Here is a 20620-nt window from a genome sequence, read left to right as displayed (position 1 = left end):
GCGCTAGTGCTTTAGTTTACAATTTTTTGCATTTTTTCTGAGTCATCCGGCAAGAGATTTTTCTTCTGCGTGTTTTCCTGAATTTCCTGCAGCAAGAAAATGTGTGAAAGTGTAAAAATAGTTACAGCGGACTTTGTCAAAGTCAATGTAACAAATTCCAAGACAGATGCAGTTGTCTTTGAGCGGAAATTTCCCAAAAATCTCACCATCTTGGAGTTCAAGGTTAGACAAAAAATCAAAACATTCCCAGAGAATTCGAGAAAAAATGCCCAAATTCGGATGATTTTGCAGAATAATCTGGAAGTTTTGACTGGCGGGAATGCCAATACGATGAAACTTGAGCTGTACAGTGGAGATAAATTGGTGGGAAAGCTGGAAAACAATGCAGCTCTCTTGGGTTCGTATCCCATTGAAGATGGAATGAGGATTCATGTGGTGGATGACTTTGTCCTGGTGGACAGTGAGTTCGTGGAGAAGTTCACCCTTACAGATCAGCAATACAGCCAGAAGAGGGATACCCTGAGGAATTTTCTGCAAACAAATAAACTCGGTAAGTACGATGAAGAGGAAATGAAGAGGCTGGAAGAGAAGAAACGCGAAGCAGCTGCTAGGGAAGAAAGACTAGCCAGGGAGATTCAGATTGGGGCGAGATGTCAAGTGACGGTCTCAGGGCAGCCCAGACGAGTGGGAACAGTGATGTTCAATGGGGTGATTGAGGGGAAGAACAAGATCGTGATTGGAGTGAAATTCGATGAACCTCTGGGAGTCAATGATGGATCGTAAGTGAATTTTTCCCCATCCGAATTCCGGATACTCTAAAATTCCAGCCTTTCATTTCAGGGTCAATGGCAAGAGATACTTCGACTGTCAGCCGAAATATGGGAGCTTCGTTGCTCCTTCTGCAGTCACTGTTGGAGATTTTCCTGCAGAACCTGATGACTTGGACGAGATATAATTCCTGCTATTCAGCTATTCCCTAATCCCAATGCTCTTTCCCTTTTATGTAATCCAGTGATTAAATAAATAAGAGATTTTTTTTCTAATTTATTGTTTTTTTTAATTAAATAGGGGAAAGGCTCATAATTTTGTCCAGTGTCTAATTTCGGACACATTGAGGATAAAATTGGATACTAAAAATAAATTGATTAAAATGATGAATTTTTATTCCAATATTTGATGAATAATGAATTCTATCTAAATATTTGTTCTTTTTGGAAGATTTTAATACTAAATACGTTAAATTTTGAATATTATTTGAGTTTTTGTTGAAAATTCAGTGTGAGCAATTGCTTACGAGAAATATGACAGAACTTTGTGTTTACTTCAGTCTTATTTAGCTGTGGTGAAGGACTAACAATGTTTCTTCGCTTTTTTGAGTAATATTATTAAATATTCATTGAGTATTGTGTTGCTTAATCTAATTAAGGAAACTTCAAAAGATCACGAGAAATTTTTATTTTTACGCATATTTTTCATTTTTAACATTTTGTTTATATTTTAAATTTCTAGCTACAGATCGACGCTTCCATTCCATACTATGCTATCTCCGAATGACAACTTTTCAGGAGAGCCATTTGAAGTTTTCGATTTCCTATACTTCCAATGTAAATTTTTTTTCGAAGAAATTAAATATCTCGTTACCCGAACGTCGGATGACCACTAAATTTTCACCAGTTGTAGATATCGGTCCCAGGAACAACATATCTCTCGGAGTAATATAAAGCTAAGTCGACTTAGCATAGTATGGAATGGAGCCGTCAAGATATTCTTGCATATTAACAATATTTTTTTTTATTATCTGTATTTATTTTTACACCTAGCGGTGGTTTTATGAACTTGCGATGTTAGAAGAAGTGGAATTTTACGAAAGCTTTCCAAAATGCCCTCTCTTTTTAAATTCTGACAATTAAAACCGGAGTTATGGCTATCGTAAGATTTTTTATTGGACCCTTATAGCTCGAGTCAAGGGGATCAGAGGACCTTAAGTTTGGTATTGATCGAAAGGTCTTAGGTCCAGCTATAACATACTAAAATTTGAGCCCGATCGATGCCATAGGGGCGGAGCCATTAAGAAAACAAAAAAAATGGGGGTCTTCAAAATGGCGGAAGGAGGGGTGGGGGTCAATGCACCAAGTTGCAATTTTCATATACGATATGATCTTTGCCGAAAACCGCAAGTCGATATCTTTTTTGGTTTAGGAGCTATTAAGCTCCAAAGAGCGGCCGGCCGGCCGGGAACGTAACTTAGCCACCTATATATTCGTGATCAGGAAGTGATGAAATACATTTTAGCCAAGTTTGAGCTTGATCGGATGGAATGAAATTTTGGTAGGATTTAGTAGGTGAGATTATTAAGAATCTCAGCTAATTACCTCTTTTACAGCTCAAACTTTACAGGCAGAGCAGTAAATTAAATTGACCATTTTGATATGGAAATATTTTATTAATCAAAATTTAATAGTTTACTATTACATGTGGTTTTTTTTATTTCTCTTTTGTTTGTTCCCAAGTTTTATTACTCGCAATAATTTTTTTCAATTTTGGTGAAAGCCTTTTTGATGCTGTTTGAAAGAAAATGCTGTTCACCACCAGGCAATGAAATAAATTAATCATTAAGCACCAAGAGGCTCTGGATGGTATCTTCACTTTTTTATTTTTAAAATTCACATTTTCAATTTTTTTCTAGTTATCAAACAAAATCTATGAAGTACAATAACACACCTTTCAGAACAGAAAATATTTACTGCATTCGGAGTACTTTGAATAGTTCTTTTCTGCAGTTCAAAATGGAAAATGTTGCGCAGGGAATTTTGCTGTTTTTTCTCTGCCTTGTCACATAAAATTGACACAAAATAAGTTCAAACCTTTAAAAACTTGTCAGTAAGACTATGACTGAAGACCATACAATAATTTTAAATCAATAAAACCATTATTGCTACAGAAAATATGATTTTTGGAATGCTACTCTGGAGTGACTCGAAAGCGATAGAGGGTTAATCTTTGCAAAATTATTCGATCCCTATTTTTCTATTACAAATATTTCACAAATCTGAGTTATCAACACTGTACCAGTCGGGTAAAAGTATCTACGTCACTGGCAGTTCGATTTGGCCCACCTTATACTTGAAACATCTTGGTCTATTATGGCTTTTCTGTGTTTATTCTAAAAATGTTTCTTGTTCCATTTTTTCGTTAATTATTTTCCTGAAATAAAAAAAACTCTCCCTTTTGGTTTTTGAAGGATGAAGGGAAAAGAAAAACTGTTTTTGTTTTCTGATAATAGGATTTCTTTAATTTAATTAAATATAACAATATCTTGTCTGTGGATTAATTTCACATTACACATAATTAGAAAATAATAAATGTAGCTTTTAACAATTTCTAAAAGGTTTTTGTTCATAAATAAAAATAAATAACAAAAAAATAAACGTATTGATTTTCTTCATATAAAGTTCTTTTATCATTGATTAATAACTATCTTTTGTTAGCGTTTTTTGCTTTCTGTTAATTTCTTTTGTTCTATTTTATTAATCAGCGTAGTTCTTTGTTTTTTTCTCCTTCTACTCCTCTAGCTACAGCACAATTGTTTAAATTTGTTCTACTGTTTTTTATCAACAATTTGATTTATATTTTCTGTTTTTTTGGCTATTTAAAAATTTTAAAATTCTACTTTTTGCGAGTTTTTTTTTATTTAAATTGTTTTTCATTCAAAAATTTGAAAATCTACTGTTTCTTTTTTTTTTACTCAGCGTGCAAGAGTAAACAACAATGTAATAATATTTGTTTTTTTTTTTTGGAAAAAATATATTTTTTGCTATATTCTTTTTACTAACTCTTTTTTTACTAATTGAATAATTAGTTCATTTTTCATTCAGTGTTTAATTCTCTGTGAGGAAATTCCTTTTTTTGCGATGTTTTAGTGCCAAATTCATCTGCTATCACATTTTTCAATTTTAGTTTCTTTTTTTTGTCATTTAAAAGTGTTATATTTTTTTATTAGTGGATTCAACAAAATAAAAACAAACAACAAAATAGTATAAAAAATGTGTCTTAAAATTTCGTGATAAAAGTATTGCACAGAATAAAAATTTACGATAATTTTCATTCAGATTGAATTGTTGCACATCGGTTAAGTTTTCTTTAGTTTTTTTTTCTCCGGTTCGAGTAAAAAAGACTAAAGAAGGGGAAAGAAAAGAGTTTGGGGAACAATCTTTGGTTCAAACACGTACCATCAACATTTACCATTGACTTTTAAGTTTTTTTTTTGTTTCTCATGAACACCTACAATTTTTCTAAACGACTTTTCATATTCTTCTTTTATTTTACATCTAACATTCATCTTCTTTCCAATGATCCAGAAGAAATAAAAGTAAAGGATGATAAATTGAGGAAATTATTAGGATCACTTTGTTGAATCTCATTTGATTAGTTTTTATTAAACTATCTCGTCTCTATATCCTAACAATAGAGATAAAAAGAAATAAAGTAATTTATTTGAAAGATAGATAGAATTGAAGAAAAAGAATTTTAGGAAAAATTTGCTCGTAAATGCTCTTCATTATTGGTTTATTTTTTTAAAGTAGAAATATTTGAGGTTATGTAGTATGAAAATCAACTAGAGCGCCACTAGTGTTAATCTTTCCAACTTTAAATGTACTAGAAAGTCCTAGTTTTTCTTGTAGCACCTACCAATTTGCGGGTAAAATTATGGAAAACTAATAATTTTATAGGGACAACCCTATAACTGAACAGTCACCAGGTTCCACTTTAGAAGAAACTCCCATGGAATTTATCCGGAACTTTCCCACTTTAATTCCCATTGAATAAAACGCTAAATTTTCGTAATAAGTCCTGCAGTCATTTGCATTTTTTTCGAATGGAAGTTCCTTAAAAAGTGCAAGATATGATAATGCTAATTTGTATGCGGATATCTCTTGGAAATTGCCTTAACATTTCCGTAGGATACTCCAAGTGTAATGCCCTAGACACACTTACGACTTAAGCCGAGAGACGACTTAGTGGAAAATGATAGTAATGTAGTTTAACCATTATTTCTAATAACGCTAAACAGTCTCTCAGCTAATCCTCATGTCTGTCAAGGCCCTAAATTCCACAAAAATTCAATGTAAATTTTAATAATTTTCTTGAAAAAAAAAAATTATCCTGAAAATCATCGCACAAAGAATACCACGGAAAATTCAAGAGAAGTTTTCTATGAAAATCAATTGTAAAACACGTCCATGGATTCCATTGGAAGAAATCCATAGAAAACTCCACTGTTTTTCTAATGGAGTCTTTCACTTAGTACTCTTTCTCGGAAATTTTCTGTTGTTTTCCTGTGGAAAATCCAAGGAAGAATTCCGTGGACAAATTCAAAAAGTGTTAATGGGTTATTGTTGGTTTACTAGTTTACTTCTATATTGTCCACTTGAGTATGTATTGCTTGTACGAATTATAGCTTTAGGGTGAAAACACAAGAGTGGAATTTTTGTCATCAATTCCATTGAGTTTTGGACAAGATATCGCGAGTTATACTTGGAATATTCAGTGAAAATTTTGAGATAATTTCCAGGAAATTTCCTCAATGTATTATCAGAAAATTCCTTGGATCCTAAGGATATCCAAATGAAAAGATTTTTCCATGGAAGCTCATGTGGAAAAAGCAGATGAATTCTATGGATTATTCTTCTAAAGTGAAACATTGCGGCCGATTAGCTAAAGGGCTGTTCTATTTTATTCACATAAATTTCCTTGGAAATATTCCACAGAAAAATGGTATGGAATTTCTTAAGAAAAATACTGGAAAATTCCGAGGAACTTTCCACTTATGGTTCGCTTTCCGCATTTCTGTATTATAGGGCTGACGATTGTTTCAGAAATTAGGTTTTTGTTGACTTCTTAGTTCTTGAGAAGTCTATGGACTTAAGGCCTCTACACATTGGGAGCAATTTTTATCAAAAATTGCATTTTTGACAGAATTTTGACGTTTCTGCCTACAGCACTGCAGCCAATTTCCTTCAAAAAAGCAATTTTTGACGAAAATTGTTCTCAATGTGTAGACACCTTTGAAGAATCTCACAAATGAGCTTTTGAAAAAAAAATCAATCCCTGAAATAATTTGGACAGTTTTTTTATTTTGCAGCTTTCAATATTTGGATGCCAAATATTTTTACTTTATTTCTTTATCTTTATTGAAAGGCTATAAACCTTAATTTATGACGATAAAAAAAACATAGGAGTAAAGGAAAAATAGGATAAAATAAATAGGTCAGCAATTTCTCATACACTAATATAAATATTATTATTATTTTTCTTTTCATTTGTTTTTTTTTACTTCTCTTTAAGTTAAATCAAGGCACAAAGTAAGGAGGTTTGCTCAGTATAAATTCAGATAAATCTCAAATTTAAACCCAACACCTTCTTACTTCTTCAGCAATGCTCATTATTTTTTTCTAATCGAATAACCCTGTCATTATTTCTAAACAAATACACACAAATATATATTTTTCTTTTTAATAAATATATTAAATTACAAAAATAAAAGAAATATTTGAAAGCTAGTGACTTTTCTTTTTTTAAAAAAAAATCTTAGGTTATAGCACAACAACAAAAAATAAATCCTTTCAAACTTGTCAAAATACACTCGTTTTGTGTGTATAAAAAATATCTTTTGCTTCTGTTAAAAAATATAGTAATAATCTCCCCGCAAACAGTACAAAAAATGTTTGGTAGAAGAATTTTAGGAAAAAAATCTCTATACAAAAAAATTAAGTAAAATTTCAACACGATTGCAAAGAAAAAAATCCCAAGCCAGCAAAAAAAATTAAAATACTCTGTTCTTTTTTTTTCATTAATATTACCTAAAATATTTTCATTTTGTCTAAATATTCATCTGAAATTTCTTCTTATCATTCAATTTCTCTTTTTTCATTTTATCTCTTGAAATTTTTTCTCTTTTTCGTCGGTTTTTTTTTTATCTTGTAAGATCGCTCTCTCATTAATATATCATTAGTTAATTCTGAATGGGTTTACTTGCCCTTCAGTCCAGCGGCGAGTTTAGTCCTAGACACGTTCGTAGAACAAGAGATAGGCACTGGAGGAAATTAGGCTGCTTTCGGTTGCATCTCTGACTCTGCAAAGACATTCACGGAACATTGTTTTTTTTTTCGTTTTAGAGATATTCATTGAGGACATTCTGAAAATTAAATAAACTCACGTATTGTCGTCAAATTCGTGCCATTTTCCCGTCTGCGGATGTTTGCAGAGAGCCACATAATGTCCACCACCGGTAGACCCTGCAAATCACGCCAAAGAACACCCCAATGTAATAATCATTGTTTCTTTCTTGGATCTTTTCTTTAAAAATTGTTTAAGGTGCACTTTTATAAAAGTTTTGGTCTAGTGAATGAACAACTCCGTAATTTCTCCGTTCAGTAATAACCTTTCGAAGAGACAAAGCCACTCAAAAGCCAAGCTAAACTTATTCGAAAATCTACCAGAAGCCTAAAGTGCAAGTTCATGTACTCGCCGCTTTAGCGCTGATTGCTCTGCCATTTCGAATTTCGGAATTCTTGACACTTCATCGTCAACAATGTCAAGAACAGTTTGTAAACGTATTGCTGAAAAAAGTGAGTTTTTGTGTAGTTTTGTTTGTGTAGTTTCCGGATGCAAAACGTTTGAATTGCAGTTTCATTAATATAAATGTCCTTTTGATGAACTTGTGTAGCAAGAATTGCTACGGGTCCACATCAGAACATGCTGGAACACCCTTCATCACTTGCCTCCGGGAGTGAACCCCATTGTCCATTTTGAGAGAGCCACGAATCTGGTGTCGTGGTCGCTTAATCGAGCACTCACAACCTCATCTAGCGGAACTATAGCGATATCGTAACTTGAGGTTAGCCGCCGTTATAGCACCCCTCAGAGTCACCACTCCAGCTGAACAGTGATTGGTATCGTTGGCTTAAAAGGACGGGCTTTCTCCCTTCGACTCCTTTAGGCTCAACAGACCTACTACACTTGTTTATTTTTGTATAACTCGTCAGTTTACATTTTCGAACTTCCAACGGGTTTTTAGGTAAGTTCTCTTTGATATACCTTCGAAACGGTAGAGAAAAACCTCAACTGGAGAGAGCTCTCAAATCGGAAAGGAGCGTTGACGAGTTTTTGCAGTTAATTATTTCGTGTTTTAACTTTGTTCTTGACATTACTGCAGTGGGTCTCGTATGTGAGAGTTCGATCGAGAGTTACTCCAAGGTACTGTTGTACTTCAGAGAATCTCGTTCCCATCTTATCAAGCGAGTCTTGGCCCACCTGTGACGTAGATGGAAACAACTTACCTCTGTTTTAGAGAGATTTCGAAAATTCCACAAGACAAGTTTTGGGCTGGGTCTCCACATCTTCAACGTGTTTTCCTTAACAGCTAGAGCCAAATCATCCGCGTACTAGGAAGTCTTGGATGGAGGCGACAGTGGCTGATCATTTATGTAGATATTAAACAAAGTAGGAGCCAGGACACTACCTTGATGTAGGCCATTTTTTGCAATCTCCATCTGCTTCTCCGACCACGGAACTCAACAAAGAATCTGCGGTTCTCTAAGAGAACCCCAATCATCTCCGCGAGGATGTAGTCATTTGTGAGATTATAGATCTTTGAGAGAAGGATTCTGTGGTTTACTGTGTCAAAAGCTGCCGAGAGGTCAACAAAGGCAATACCTGTGATTTTACCTTCCTCAAACCCATCCTCAATACATTGAGTAAGGTTCAAAACTTGACCAGAGCTGGATTTTCCAGAACGGTACCCAGCTTGCTCTCCGATCAGCTTGTCCTCTACAGCAGGTGCATTCCCTTTCAACAGCATACTTTCAAACATTTTGAAGAAATCGGGTCTATGATGGGTCTATGCTGGGAATGCGGTATTGGGGGCAGTACATTTTTACAGCAGGAAGGGGTTATTGTGTAACGATAAAAAAGACACGGATTGATTTTACTGCTTTTCTCTCCTTTATTCTCCTTACTACGTTTCGGAGGCTTGTTTCCTCCTTCCTCAGGTATGGAAATTACTGGAAAAAGCAGAAAGGTCAATCCGTGTCTTTTTCATCGTTACAATCCAAAGTGACCGTATTTTCCAATTAGGGCTGCTCTGACTGCTACAAAGATGAGATCAAGATTGTAACCCTGTTGCCATCTTGCGCTGTAAAATGATGCTGGTAAATTAGCAACGTGAATTAACGATAAACCCTTTCCCTCGTACCACTCCTCCAGAGATTCCCCATCCGCGCTTGTTGTACTGTAGCCCCAGAGAGTATTCTGGCAGTTAAAGTCGCCGAGAACAAAGCGGGCAAGAGATGTCACGAAGTTACTCAGCTCCAAGAAATGAAAGTCCTCTTCGGGGGGCTTGTAAACGGATGTTACCGAGAAATTTTCAAAGTCTGCTGTCGAGATCTCAATGTTGCTGGAGTTAATGAGCGCAACCGATTTAATGTAAAGATCTGATTTAACAAAGATGGAGCTATAATGCTTCTCATGAGGCCTCTCAATAACCAATTTCATGCCATTAATCCTTGGTCGACGTAGCATGGGGCCCCTATGGGTTTCCTAAAGACAGGGGACATCATATTTTCTTTGCTCGTCGACAGGCCCCCAATATTCATTAAAATGGAACTAAGGACCGGTCCTGAAAAGGACCACTTTGTGTTGAGTGTAGTCATTACCGCAAGATAAAATCCGCGAGTTTTCACTTGCTTTATGGTTGAGGTATTTGCGTGTTCTTTCGACATTCAATTTAAGCCTAGTGATGGAAGGATCAGTCAGTTCCCAGAGACTGTCCGGGAGCACCAATTTAGTTCCGATGAAAACCTTAAATACGCGTAAAGGTTCCATCCTTGCTCCCTATTCTCAAATAAAGGACGAATAGAAGGCTATGAGTACGTTGCCTGTAAATGCAATGTATCGAATTTGCATTGTGAGTGTTTAAGCGTACTGAATTCATTACGATTTCTGCTACCATAAAGCTCCATTGGGTGTCTTACAACCCCATGCACGTGTTTAGGGTGTAAATTTCAAGTATACGGCCTTAGGTATCAAGTTTTACACTTAAGCCTATAATTCGGGAGGGCAACTCATATGAGAAATAATTTAAGAGCATTTTCGTAGTAGACCAAAAATTTCACAGGGGAAGGCTTTAAGGCTCTGGATGACAGAAGTTTCATATCACTGATTTTTTTCTTTACTAAATCCTAGATTTGTGCCCCTGTAACATCAAATACACGTATAAAAAAATGTATGAACAAAATTACTCACCCATGTGATTAGAGATTGCATAGAGAGAATAGAGAGTCGATGAGTAGTTGCTAGTGGAAGCGTATGGTGTTAAATTGAGCTCCTTCTCTCCCGTTGGGAATTCAATGATGTTGGTCAGTTTGCTCCAGCGCGTCTCTGAGAATCTCTTGAGATGGATCACCAAATATTTGGGGAAACGCTGAATGGTGAAACTTTTGGTGCTCTTGCGCCTTGTCTGACACTTTGAGCACGTCGGCATTTCGTCCCCATCGAGAATCTCCTCACGAATAAACAACTCTAGACAATTTTCGAGTTTGCTGCGTGTAGATGAAGCCGACAGCGGAAGACTCAGATCCCAGAAAGGATCAAAAGTAACGCTGGTATTTCCACAAACTGTACACTTGAGTGTACTCTTGAGTTGTCCCACAAATAAATCTTTTATCAAGGATTTCTCTGTCTTACAGTACCATTCCCACATAAGATCAGCCTTCCGGCTGTCATTGAGATTGTCCGCCAGCTGGAGTCCTTCTGTCTTAACGCCCTCATTCAGGGCACTATGCAAACTATCCAGGAAAAATCTTAGGAATTCCTGGGCATCTTGCTGAGCACAGCCACTGTACATTCTGTGCTTACTGGAGAAGGCAGACTTGAGATCACTGGGAGTTACACTTCGTACTCCCGAACTCCACATCTCCTTGATCAACTTGACAAATTCACTGAAAATCCTCTGATCCTTCGTCACTGACTTGGGATCACGTTGACTCTTGAGGAAGGTCGTGAGATCATTTGTGTGACTCAGACACTGAATCACAGAGTTCATAAAGCACGTATTTCCAATGTTTCTCAGACCACATAGTCCTAGAAATTTTTTTTTAACATATAAATCTTGATATCTTGCCCAAAAACCTGCCTTCAAGGAGGCACTAATCAAGGGGGAAATAAATACTTTGCCTTTTCAAGATTTGAGAATTAAAATAAATGACAAAACTGCAAAAAGTTTAGCCAAGACACGTACCAGGTATTTTTCTAAAAAAAAACAACAGAAGATATGTTCAAAATACTTCCAAATTTAAAAAAAAAACAAAACGTTTCTACTGCAACTTTGTAACATTTGAAACGGAAATATTTCTACTCATAGAGAAAGACAAGAATAATAAATCAGTGACATTTTATGGTATGCGTCTTGGCTAATTAAAAAATAGAAATTGAATACTTTGTTCGCAGTGCGTTTCCATCAAAAAGAAAAACTTTTCCACCATTTTTCTCATTTTTGGATATGTTTTAGAGATTACACAGGCGGACATTTCGTCCTTAGACGAAAATACCGTTAAATTATGCCTAAAAACGGGTTTTCAAGGTCAAAGATTAAAAAGACACTAGAGAACGCATTTATCAAGCCAATGGGGTCATGTTTGGGCTCTTTTGAAAGGTCTTGGAATTTAAGACAAATCCGAACCGGTTCCAATCGGTTTTGAATCGATAATGAACCGGCTCATAACCGATAAATAGTTTTTATAGCAAATTCAATTAAGTTACTCCTGAGGTGTCTTGGGAAATATTTTGAATGATTTATAGGTCGGTTTAAATCGGTTGTGAGCCGATAGTGAACCGGTTATTTACCGATAAGTAATTTTTGTTCGAAAATACTTTTTATTACTCTTCAAATTATTTTGTGGAATCTATTGATTGATTTATGAATCGATTCAAATCGGTTGAATACCGGTAAACGGTAAATGATGCGAAAGTATTTTCAAAGTCTTTAAAATAATATCATTTAAATCATGAGTTTGAGTATTTCGCAAAGCCTGCGACGCTTTGCCACCTCTTTAAATAAAAATGAAAAAATCTTATCAATGAGAATTATTCTCATAATTAGAACTTGATTCCTTATTCTTAATGGCATATTTTTTTATCCATATTTAAGACCGATTCTTGAAGAAATTTTAGCTTAATTCGCCCCATGCACAACTGATAGCATTCTTGAACTTAAAATAATATTTTTATTTTTATTTCCGTAATATAGTCACTACAGTAACATAATATAACTATTCAAGTTTGAGAAAAAGCAAAAATAATATTTTTATCCATTAAATAAATGAGTGTAATCGACTCATTTCAATCTTGTGCCAGCTGGATTCTTCACTAAAAATTTTCTAGCAGTGATATTTTCGCTAATGACAGCTAGTTGATTTAAAACATTTATTGTTTTTTTTCCTTGTAAAAAAAGTATTTTAAATCCAAAGGTTTAATTAAAAATGAATTAGCGAAAAGACGACCCAGTTAGTACATGCTGACTTATTTCAGTATTATCATTATTTTATTAATTTTCTTTAATATTTTTAATAATTTTTTTATATTATGTTTCTGAATGAAACAGTGAATAATTCTATGAATTTAGAAGAAATAAAAAAAAAGATTTCATCAGTCCAAAAACAAGCGTTTAAGTAGCACTCTTCGGAAAACGATCCAGTTACCCCACCTTACTATACTACTTAATTCCTGCGTTACGTTCTATTGCAATGTTAGGCGAAATCCGAGAATTACAATAGGTGTGATTATAAGAGAATCACACCTAAACTACTTAAGTAACTGTCAGAATGGAGTGCAAAAATGGGTTTCCAAATGTCATAAAAACATCTCTTTGAAAATTTGCATTAAATTGGCTTTAAAATGTATGATACCTTCTACAAACGGTTAAAGTAAGTTGATGAAAGTTCCAACTAAACATTGATGTGTAAATTTTTGTGTCCGGTGTACTGTTTCAGGTGAAAATGAGGCGTACATATGTGGGCAAATTTTGTACGAAGCTGAACAAACCGCGGCAACTTCGTAATAATCGCCACTTAATTTTAATTTTCCTCTAGAGAAAAATTAAAGGATTTCCCGGAATTTTGTGAGGTGGCATTATGAACATAATAAGTAAGATTTTTTCATTGAGTTAAAACTTTTTATATCTTGGACATCATTTTTCGTACGAAGCTGCACAAGGTCTCCCTAACTGTACTTTCTGAAAGTTGCAAATAACTAGTTCTGAACCAGAAGAAGAAATTTGCAAAGTTGATTAAATCACAATAAAAATTTACAAAGTTGATAAAATTGAAAATTAAAAAAAATCTGAGATATTTAGGCATGAAAAAACTTCAAATTGAATTGAATTGAAATTAAATATTTCCCCCTTAATTGAAAAAAAAATAAGAAAATTGACTTACCTTCTCCACTGTCTGTGGTCACTTTGTCATAGGCATCCTTCAAGATGGACGAACTGGAAAGCGTCGAGGAGGTTTTGTAGTCACTGTCATAGAGATCGCGGTACCGGGATCGGTCCCATGATCGAACCGGCGAAACAGGTGGCAGAGCACTTCGGAGGCTCGTTGAGCGAATCTACAAAAGATCGAATGAAAGAAAAAAAAACAAAAAATCTCCATCAATTCCTTGAATCCTTTTTGCAAAATATCCCTCTGAGGCTGAAAATTCCTCGCAAAAAATTGAAAAAAAATATCAATGGGAATTTCTTGATTTACCCAAGTACAGAAAATATAATTAAGATACAACGATACAACATAAAAAACGACAGATAAAAATGCGCCACATGTGAAAATTTTCGGCATCGTGAATGAGAATGTCGCAATTATAGCTCTCATCGTATTTTTTTTAAAGTAACTTTATTCTTGTTCTCTTCTATTTATCTTAATCTTGACGCTTCCTTTCAGCCTCAGACACTGACACCCTTGTTGAACTATGATTTTTTTTCTGGTTGTGAGTGTGAAAATGAAGATAAAAAAAATGACTTTTATGATTCTCAAAATAAACTCAGTGCGACTTGAAAATTCACTCTCTCACTTTTCCCATCCTTGACACTATTTGAGATATTTTCGTGTTAAATTCCTCATTGTCGTCTCATCTCTAATCTACAATTGAGAGTTTATTGGACTCTTTGGGATACCTTTGGACACTTTTTCTTCTCAAGTGACGTGGTTTTGTGTTTGCCAGTGATGCCTTTCTGGCTAAGCAACAGAAATAGAGGAAATTCTTAAAGAGATTCTTCTTTCCCATTAAATAGTTTTTCATCAGTAAAAATTCCTCGGAGTTTTTCACACTTTTTTTAGTTAATTTTCCTTTAAAATTTATTGATACTTCAAATAAAATGATCAGATTTTTTGGCCTCAAACCCATTTTTTTTTATCCAACAATAGGTTAATTTTAAAATTTTGAGGTTACATAGGCATAACGTCAAAAATTCAAAATATATTTTCCATTCAGATTTTGATTAAGAAAAAAAAAGATAGTAGAATTTTAAATTGAAGGAGAAAATTATTAATTGCTAGAAAATTACAAATTGTTCGACACCAAATGAGCAGCTTTTCCAGGTTAGATCAAACATAACCACAAATTTTTAAACGCATTTTGTTCTTATATTCTTTAAAGACTTTGAGTTGAAACAAAAAACTTCAGAATATTAAATTAAAATTGTACTGAAAATACGCATAGTTGAAGAATAACATGATTCAGAGATTGTGTATAAAACTCATACTTCTCAGATATTGTGCATAAAATCCGCACAGCTGATGCATAAAACGGTTTATACTGTGCTAAAAACGCGCACAGCTCTTAAACATAAAACGATTAAGATTAATAAAAGTGATAAAAATTTTGGTTCAATTTTGTTTGAGCTATGCAGAACTATGCTCAATTTTATCCATTTTATTCTTAAGCTGTGCATTTTGATGAATTTTTGAAAAAATGAAGACGATAAACTGTCCACAAAGTTCTAAGGAATATTTCTTATAAAAAAGTAAGATAAATATTCAATCTATATTAAAAATATTACATTTCAAGTTTGATACTTTGTCGCTTGCATGCAACTATGCCGAAATTTAGCACACTTACCCTAAAATTTTTAAGAATGGGGTTTTTCAGAAAATCCATTTTCATATTTTTTGAAAAATATTATAATAAATCTTTATGGACAAGAGTAAATTTTAAAAATCTTTGTAATGGCTCCGGCATACCTTTAAGATCGGGAAAATTTAATGAAGTCGAAATTTGAATCCCTTTCTTTCTCACAAATTTTGAATATGTCTATTTCATTCTTTCGCACTCCTAATTCAATTGAGCTAAATTGAATTCAGAGTGATATTCAAAAGAAGAATAGTGCGAAAGAATGAGATAGACATATGCAAAACTTTCAAGAAAAAAGGGATATGAATTTTTCACTTTATGAAATTTTTCTAATTCAAAAGGTGTGCCAGAGCCATAAATGCCCTCGACACACCTTTTAGATCGGTAAAATTTTATGAAATCTAAATTCGTATCCTACTGTTTCTCTCTCTCTCTCTCTCTCTCTCTCTTTTATGTTTTCGGCTGTCAGACTCAATCAGGTCCATATAGCCATTTCGCTCACTCTTATTTACATACGAGTTCCATCTGTTTTTCTTTTTTCTCGAATGTTGGTTCCTCTCATGTCTCTTTATCATTTTTCTTTTTGCTCCATCACAAATCCCTTTTGCTCCCTTATCTTTTATCATTACTTCCTTCTTGATATTTTTGCGTTCAGTTTGTAGCTTTTAAGGACGGTAAAAAACTGTTTTCCCATTATTCACCGGACGCGCTTCGATCAAGGATCGAACCGAGGGCCTATGCGTCACAAAGCCAACACTTTGCCCATTGAGCTACCGAGACCCTTTCCTACTGTTTCCCAAAAGATTTGAATAAGTCTATCCTTCTTTCGCACTCTTCTTCTTCTTCTTTTGAACATCAAACCAAATTAAATTTAGTTCAGTTCAATTTTGAGACCGAATAAGTGGGATAGACTTATGCAAATCTGTTGAGACTGAAAGAGAAGTGAATTTTTTCTTTATGAAATTTTCCTGATCTGAAACGTCCCGTCAAATAATTTCGTCAGATATGTTTAAGTTTTCTGCAGAAAATATCTACACCTCTGCTGAAAATCTTCCGAGAAATCTGTAGATATTCCTACGAATTTTATTTGGGCTTGGGACAAAATTCGTCAGAAATTTTTGCAGATTGTCTGACGAATCCTGGTACATACTCTGACGAATTTCTGTAGATATTTTGCCGATTTTCTGTAGATTTTTCTACATTCCAGACTTTCCAGACAGCTGTGTCAGAAAAATGGAATATTTTTCACTGAAGTTTGCAAAATTCAATAGTTATTCTTAGTGATATCACGGATATCACAGTGTTTATATAAAATAAAGAATTCTGCGATGGCGTGTTATAAGTAGAGAATAGTGAAGTGATAACTTTAAACACAGTGTCGACCAAAATTTCGTGTTTTTGTATCATTCGATTGGCGATTTTTAAGAAATTAGTATTTTTGCTCGCATTTTTTACTTATCTAAAATGTGTACTCGGTAATGCTTGTTAAGCAGAGTATACCATTTTCTTTATAACTTCTACAGTTTCTTCATAAATCAACAATATTTTTGTGAAGTAATGGAGGTTATGCAGATTTTCTAGGGAGAAATTCTGCCGAGAATCTGCAGATTTTCGGCAGAATTTCTGCAGAAAATCTACAGATTTTCTACGCAGAAATTCTGCCGAAAATCTACAGATTTTCTCTGAATGTACTAGTATTTACCGTTAAAATTCAAAAAAACTCGGAGTAAAATCGGCAGGTAGAGCAATGATTTGACGGGATATGTCGGATCCATAAGAATTCCGTTGCTATTTTAGGTTATGCCTAACATAACCTCACATTTTATCATAACCTCAATTCTAAAGAAAAAATAACAAGAGTAAAAGCTCAGAAAGAAATTTTCCGTCTCAAAGGTATTCCCAAAGAACCATTCCCATCTACCTGAAAGACTTTAAAAATCTCCTTTGGAAAAAAAAATTAAAAAAAAAAGAAAAATAAATAAAATCTCACAAAATTAGTTTGTTTTAGGATTGCCGTTAAAATTGCGCAAAAAAATCACGTCAATCGCGAAAGCAGGAAGCAGGGGGATCTTGATAGTTCCGATGGGGGATAATTTTTAATCTTCATTAGTTTTTTTTTCTAGGGGGGGAAATTCGGATTAAGAAGCTCAACTTACACTTCCATTGACTTCCAAGACATTTCCACTAATCTTATCATTGGGCGGCTCTGAAGTCTGATCCTCTGTGATTTTGCGGAATCCTCCACGGGTCACCGTAGACAGGGTATTGTACATCCCGGAGGATTCTGTGCGCCTTCCGGCAAATGGGAGTGTTGCATTTCCCGTGGATGGTTTTTCCTTGGGCGTCAGTGTGGCAATTTTTTGTGTTATCTTCTGATACTCACTCTCATCGCTGTCGATGAATTTGATGTCATCCGAACTGTCGGAGGGACTTTTCTCCTCGTCCGGATTGAGGGGTTTGTAGGCCTTGAGGATGGTATTGCGGATCTCTTCCAATTCCGACTTATTGCCATTCTCCACAATTTGCAGTCTCTGGCGAAATTTTGTGTGAACCAGGGGCTTTTGCATGGCCAGACGATTACCCTGCACCAGGAGTGTATCATTGTTGTTGGCTTCGGCATCTGAACTCCGCACCACTTGACTCCTGGCCAGATCACATTCCGGCTTGAGGAAGTTCTGATCGCGAAATGTACTGCCGAAGACAATTCTCTGGCGCTTGGGATTGGAATTGTCGGAGGATTGTGTGGATTTTGTGTTAGTGGAAAGCATCTCAGTGTTATTGTTAGATGTGGACACGTTTGGTGGCGCTGTTGGCGGAGAAGGGGACGCACAAACTCTTACCTTGGATATTGCAGTGGAGGAGGTGGAGCCTGATGGTGTTTGCTGACCACCCGCCAGCACCCCAATATCCCCATTTTCTTGGGTATCCGCTGGTGGATCTTGGGGAGCATTGGTACCTTTAGCCGTTGGACCAATTTTACTGGCTTCGGACAGTGATCTGGAACGTGATAATTCACATTTTGGTATATAGTAGGCCGGACTATATTTCTCATATAGATCGGCACCGGATGTGGCGAGACTGCGTGCAAGCTGAGAATCACTGTCACGTGTGCGACTGTCTGTGGAGCGCAAACGACCCGACGATGATGTGGATGATGGAGGATCTCTATCGCAACTGGCACGGGGCACTTTACTTACTCCAAATCTCGCATTGGAGCTGATGCTGATACTCCGACTCGGTGAATCATTGGTGCGATGGTAGAGGGATGTGGTGGAACTTGAGCTGACACTGGACAATGGGGATCTGTAGCGACTGAGATAGCTGTCGCCCAGTGATGAGCTGTAGCCACTGCTGCCCAGGCGACTCTTTGTCGCTGTACTGGAGGAGCAGTAAGATCCCACAGATGGTGGTAAGCACGACGTACCCGTCCGAGTTGATATCATCGGCATTCTAGAGCTGCCCAGAAGCCACAAATCCCCTTCCGGACGTCTCACAATTTCCCTCTAATCTCAGTCTCAGTGTTTCAAAAATCCACAGAAGAGAGCCTTCAACCCGCTCTACAACAAAAACCCATGCACATGACTCATTTCCCACATTCTCTTCTCTCAGTTTTTTTTTCTCTCTACTACTAAAAACTATCCCCAAGGTATCTCGCATGAGTTTCTCCAAGGTCTCTTGGCCCCGTGGATAGGAGGAAAAAAAATCAAGGTCAGATTGAGGTTATAAATCCCTCTTGATTGGGCTCTTCTTAACCATTCTGAGTAGGTCTCTGAGTGCCCCTCTGGGCACCAAGTCCTCCCCCACAACCCCATCCATATCGATCAAACATCTCACCACGCAGAGAGAGAGAAATTATTAATATTCCGTCAAATTCCAATAATAGACCCAGAAAATTCACAGCTCTCTCTCGCCCAATCTCACTTCCCCCCACATTTTCACCCCAATTTTTACAATATCACCACAATTTTCCATACCACATCTATTCTAGAGGATTTCAACAAGATTTTCTTACCACTTTGGGGCACTAACAAGTCCAGATATTCACTGAAAATTGCACTTTTTCACAAATTTCTCCCAATCGTCCATATTTTTTTCACACTGCATGAAACTCGAAACTCTCCGACGAAAACTACTGCAGAGCCTCTCGCGGAAATTTTTGCAAGTTCTGTCACGAGGGAATTTTGAATGAAAATAACGGGAACGACAAACTTTTTGGAGAAGTCACGGTGCAGTAGACTCTCTCTCAATTGGGCAGGGCGAAATGTCATCCGGTTTATCAATAGAATTGAGCGTAAAAGCCCTTGTAAATTTCACAAAAACCGCTCAATTGTAGAGAATCACGATAAAATAGGAAGAACTCCTGCGAATTTGAGCAAATTTTCATAATTAAACGTGAAAATTGCCAACAAAATTTTTCTCCCGATTGAAAAAGAGCCGATTGAGCGAGAGTCTACTGTAATACAGTTTTTTTTGGATGCAAGAATTACTCTTATATTTTACTCTCGGAAAGCAATACGTTCAGAAAAGGTGAAAATGGCCAGTAATGGGAGGTGTCCTCAAATCTTCTTGCATCTCCCAACGGAGATAGTGATAAAAATTGGTCAATGGAGTCGACTGATATATATTTTTTCTGGCAAAGCTCTGTGGATATGCAACCCCTGGCAAATACAATCCTTGAAGGCCAAAATGAAGTTATAATATCTTCTCCGCCGAAGATTGAAGCTGATGAAGCCGGCTACAATGGATAAAAGATTGTTGTCATGGTCAATATAAAATATCGCAAGATTTTCAACCAAACTGTAAAGAAACTCTAAACCACACCGGAGGAGGCCAGACTTAATCTGTACAGGGATGCCTTCCCACCAGATTTTATCGAGCCCAGAGAAAACATCCCTCCTGGTGGCGACCAAGACTGGAAAACTTGGAGAGCGCTCATCAATCGTTTGAGAAGCGGAGTCGCACGATCAAAGGATAACAGACGGCGATGGGGATTCTCGGAAAGTGACGTTCTGTGTGACTGTGGAGTAGTTCAAACTACTCCTCACTTATACAGTAGAGTCTCGCTATAGGCCATCGCTCTATAGTCCACAATTTATCGACCGTTGATTTCAAAACACTGATTTTAAGTTAGGTTATGTTTTTTAGTATGCAAAATTCATAATTATTTTAATATTTTTGGCAAACTTTATTAAGTAGTTATGATAATTGTGATCCACAATGAAGAGAGCAAAGACAAGTACCACAATCGCAATGAAAGTGGAAGCCGTCGAGCAATTTCAATACTAAAAATCGTTGATAATTTTAAAAAATTACATGGACTATAGTGCGACCCAAGTGTCAAATTTGAAACCAAATATGGACTATAGCGAGACTCTACTGTATGTTTGTCCATTAGCTCCTGCATCTTGTGAGGCAGGAGATTTGATGACGACCAATTCTG

At 35.8% G+C, this 20620-nt stretch overlaps 2 protein-coding genes across 5 annotated transcripts; one reads left to right on the top strand and one right to left on the bottom strand.

Moving 5' to 3' along the window:
• Nucleotides 1-18: 18 nt before the first annotated feature.
• Nucleotides 19-1043, top strand: LOC129806259 (tubulin-folding cofactor B). The gene is made up of 3 exons (XM_055854724.1): nt 19-222; nt 292-779; nt 841-1043. The coding sequence occupies exons 1-3, from the start codon at nt 100-102 to the stop codon at nt 953-955; spliced, it is 726 nt and encodes a 241-aa protein (XP_055710699.1). The 5' UTR covers nt 19-99; the 3' UTR covers nt 956-1043.
• Nucleotides 1044-3261: 2218 nt separating this feature from the next.
• LOC129806248 (ubiquitin carboxyl-terminal hydrolase Usp2-like) lies at nt 3262-19341 on the bottom strand. 4 transcript variants are annotated; one of them, XM_055854710.1, is made up of 7 exons: nt 19155-19322; nt 18021-18737; nt 17337-17894; nt 13491-13662; nt 10303-11139; nt 7217-7295; nt 3262-7132 (listed from the first exon to the last, which is right to left on the bottom strand). In XM_055854710.1, exons 2-7 carry the CDS (start codon nt 18627-18629, stop codon nt 7063-7065), a joined length of 2325 nt encoding a protein of 774 aa, XP_055710685.1. In that variant the 5' UTR covers nt 18630-18737; nt 19155-19322; the 3' UTR covers nt 3262-7062. The 4 variants fall into 4 exon arrangements, with proteins under 4 accessions (XP_055710685.1, XP_055710684.1, XP_055710680.1 ...); XM_055854709.1 differs by having other exon boundaries at nt 19193-19322; XM_055854705.1 differs by having other exon boundaries at nt 17337-18737; nt 19193-19341.
• Nucleotides 19342-20620: the final 1279 nt, after the last annotated feature.

The sequence above is a fragment of the Phlebotomus papatasi genome, chromosome 3 (genome assembly GCF_024763615.1).
Source record: "Phlebotomus papatasi isolate M1 chromosome 3, Ppap_2.1, whole genome shotgun sequence".
Classification (NCBI taxonomy): domain Eukaryota; kingdom Metazoa; phylum Arthropoda; class Insecta; order Diptera; family Psychodidae; genus Phlebotomus; species Phlebotomus papatasi.
Note: the sequence above shows the minus strand (reverse complement) of the source record. Positions and strands in the feature narration are given on the sequence as shown.